The 3,528-nt window shown below is 41.5% G+C and overlaps 1 protein-coding gene across 1 annotated transcript; it reads left to right on the top strand.

The window, feature by feature from the left end:
• The first annotated feature begins 290 nt into the window (after positions 1-290).
• atp5pf (ATP synthase peripheral stalk subunit F6) lies at positions 291-1,689 on the top strand. Its single transcript, XM_079336656.1, has 4 exons — positions 291-400; positions 804-967; positions 1,361-1,485; positions 1,584-1,689. The coding sequence occupies exons 2-4, from the start codon at positions 804-806 to the stop codon at positions 1,610-1,612; spliced, it is 318 nt and encodes a 105-aa protein (XP_079192782.1). The 5' UTR covers positions 291-400; the 3' UTR covers positions 1,613-1,689.
• The last annotated feature ends 1,839 nt before the right edge of the window (positions 1,690-3,528 follow it).

Raw genomic sequence — 3,528 nt, forward strand, 5'->3', positions numbered from 1 at the left:
CTTACATTGCATCTCTTTTATTTTAGGAACTATCCATTTAAAATGTGTATGATATTTATTAATTCTAGCAAGTGAGTTCAAATCAGAAATTAAATTAAATTAATTAAATTAATTAAATTATTTCTAAGCCTTTCCAGTAATTAAGTAATTAATTTAATGGAATGGGAAGAAAGAGAAGAAGAAATATAGATCACAACAGTCCAGTTTTAATGAAGTACTCCAGTCATAGATTTAAATTCAGAGGCTTTTGGACCACCATGAACGGATGACGTCACTCACGCGCAGCGCTGCGTAAAACGACGCGCAACAGTGACGTCCGCGAACACCCCCTCCTCGTCCCATAATCCACCGCGGTGTGCTCCACATTTCGGATCCTGCGCTTGAAAGTGTCAAACCCAAGGTGAGTCCTCTGGTTTTCAGAGCAGAACCGTTTCCTTTCGCGTTATTCTCTTTAGTGATGGTCCACGGTTGTGACGTGTATTTACGTGTTTAGTACGTAAAGAAGGAAGGAAGGCGGACAGTGTTGGAAGAAGAGTTTAAATCTAGCTCAGCATGCTAACAGTTAGCATAACGAAACACTAAATGACGTTCCTCTTCATAATAAATGACGTTGTTTGCTCTTCTGTGGTGGATTTGTAATGATTAGCCTGCTAAGTATGAAGCTAATGTAATGTCATCGAGCGCAGCTAACATCCGGTGACATTAGCGTTAAGGGTATTTGGTTCAGGACCTTGATCCCTGCTAACAGAGCTAGACTGGCTCGCAGCAGCTTCATCCTAACAGTAACCCTTCTCCTCCGACAGATGGCGCTTCATCGGTTGTACCACCTGTCCTCCCTGCTGCGCTCCGCCGTCAGCCTGAGCCTGCGCAGGAACATCGGTGTCTCCGCCGTCCTCTTCAACAAGGAGCTGGACCCCATCCAGAAGCTGTTCCTGGACAAGATCCGGGACTACGGCAACAAGAGCAAGTCAGTTGATAACGCGTAGCTCCCTCTCAGATACTTATATGACCTTAAGCTGTTGGCTCAAATAATCAGGACGATATTTGACCCTTCAGACCAAAGTCAGCAAAGAGCAAATTATCTTGCACGTGTCTCCTGCGGTGTCTTAAAGGGGACATATTATCCCCCTTTTTCAACTTTTCCATCAGTCCCCTGTGCTCTAAGTGAAACATCTGGACTGTGATTTGGTCCAAGTTTAAAATGAATCAAGAATCAGAGGTTTGTGACCTTGTAGAAACCAGCTGTAGAGAACACTGTTTTGGTGTGTCTCTCTTTAAATGTAATGTAATTTTTTTTTCTCCTTCTTTATGACGTTAACTGTATGAACTATATTTGACTGGTGCCTTGGCTCTGTCCCAGGAGCTCTGGCGGCATTGTGGATGCGGGCCCTTCTTACCAGAAGAACCTGGCCGAGGAGGTGACCAAACTGCAGAGGCTATACGGAGGAGGAGACTTGAACAAGTTCCCCGATATCAAATTCACAGGTGAGTTTTATTAGGCAGTTCTAAGGCGCTGAGATACTTAAAGCACCTTAGAAAAAGTCTCATGCTTGACTCTTCTCTCTATCTCACTTTCATTTCAGAGCCCAAGCTTGAGGAAGGCCCCAAGTGAATGCCGTCCATGTTGTAAATCTCCTACATGTCACCATCAATATGTTGTATTTAATAAAAAAGTGGATTGAGCCGTGACGCACTGGTTGTCTGGATCTGTATTGTCATTGCTATAAAAAACATTAAGAACCAGCTAGCTCAGTGGTTCCCAACCTCTTCTTTTTTTTTTTTTTGTGTCGGTGTGCACAGCCAGTCGATTGAGCATCTGGATGTTTTGATATTGCCAGCGTGGATGTCACCATGAGGACTAACTGGATCACTTCCTGCAGCCTAATTATGCAAGAATTCGACAATACATGTTAAATAATCAATCATCACACGCTTCAGGGGACTTGTTTGAATTCAGTGAACCCCATAAGGGGTCAACACTCAATCTGACATCAGTAAACCCTGGTCATAAGAGGGGAGGGGTTAACAATTGGAAGCCAATGCAATTATTGATGTTGCTGATGTTATTACTATTTAATTATTTTGAATTCATTTGTTGTTTGACCATAAAGTATCAGGACATTTGCCATCTTTTAGTGGTGATAGAAGGCATAATGATGACAAACAATGCAAGTGATAGAGTAAATAAATCAGAACCATGGATATGTGAGACACAACTACATATTAAAACAAATGTCTTTTTAAATTTTTTTTATTGGGAATATTTTTCTAATTATTTGTTACTGTGGGAGGAAACCTCAGAGTAACCATGTTTACCACTGTTACCCATCTTTAGTCACGTTTAAAGATGTTAGTGGAAGAACTGAGCTTAGATTTGAAGAAGCCTTTGATGCCCTTGCTCTCTTTCGGTAACAGGCGCCTGTTCATATTCTCAATCACAAACTCAATAACGGACAGACTCTGTGACAACAGGCTCCTCCAAAGCCACCCTTCACCAAACTTCTGGCACAGGTCTTTGTGCAAATTCTCACATATCTTGTGTTGTAAATGACAATTGAGAGCAGGGTTTTTTTTATAGTAGCTACTGTGGTTTTGTAGGCGTTGTGGGACATACTAACGGGTATTTCTTTCATTACTGTGTAACAGCTCTGACGGCAATTCAATTAAACTTGTCTCCTGTCCCCAGGGAGCAATTCAAAAGCACAGAGCAGTAAATGAACAACAGTGCAGCTATACTGAAGGATATACTATGCTACAGCCTCAAACTCATGTTTCAACACTTTCAATGTGGGGGCTTTATCTTCTGCTTCAAACTCTGGTGTCAAATGTATAAATTCGGATTCCAAAAGATCTGTATCCTCTGGCAGAAAAAACACTTTCTAGACTCCCTCAGGGTGTGTAAGCCACACCCATGGTGGAGTCCATGGGGGGACTTCAATGAAACAGAGCACTTTTCTCACTTTTCTTCAGACCAGAAACACATAACTGGATGGATTTATTTCAAATTCTGTGGCTCTGTAGACACCCCGAAAAATGTTCAAAACCTGTAAAAGTGATTTTTTCATAATTTGTCCCCTTTAAATGTAGGTCCTGTTTTCAGTTAACAGTTACATTTTTTATTCTTCAAGAATCTGCAGTGAGGAGAAGAAAAAGAAACAAGCATCACTCAGTGATGTTCAGAAAATGTTAACTCTAAAGAGAAAAGGTTTCAAGACCTGTATTAAAAGAAGTTGGTGGCGCCCTCAGGTGATCAGACAGAGTACTACAGGGTCGTAGGATTGAAATCTGCAGATGTCTAAACTCTGCATGCAGAGGATGCTCATCATAAGGATCAGGATCACCTTTGCCTTCTGGGGCTGCACACTTTCAGGCTCAGGTTGATGAGATAGATAAAGTCATTTTGATGAATCTCATTTCAAGAATCTCTGCAGAAATTTTTCAAATTTAAAAACTCAAGCTTTGTTGTGTGTTTGATGTGGTGAGATCAGGTTTTTCTCTGTCAGGTCCAGTGGCGACTGGTCATTAGGG

The sequence above is a fragment of the Symphodus melops genome, assembly GCF_947650265.1.
Source record: "Symphodus melops genome assembly, chromosome: 23".
NCBI classification, from domain to species: domain Eukaryota; kingdom Metazoa; phylum Chordata; class Actinopteri; order Labriformes; family Labridae; genus Symphodus; species Symphodus melops.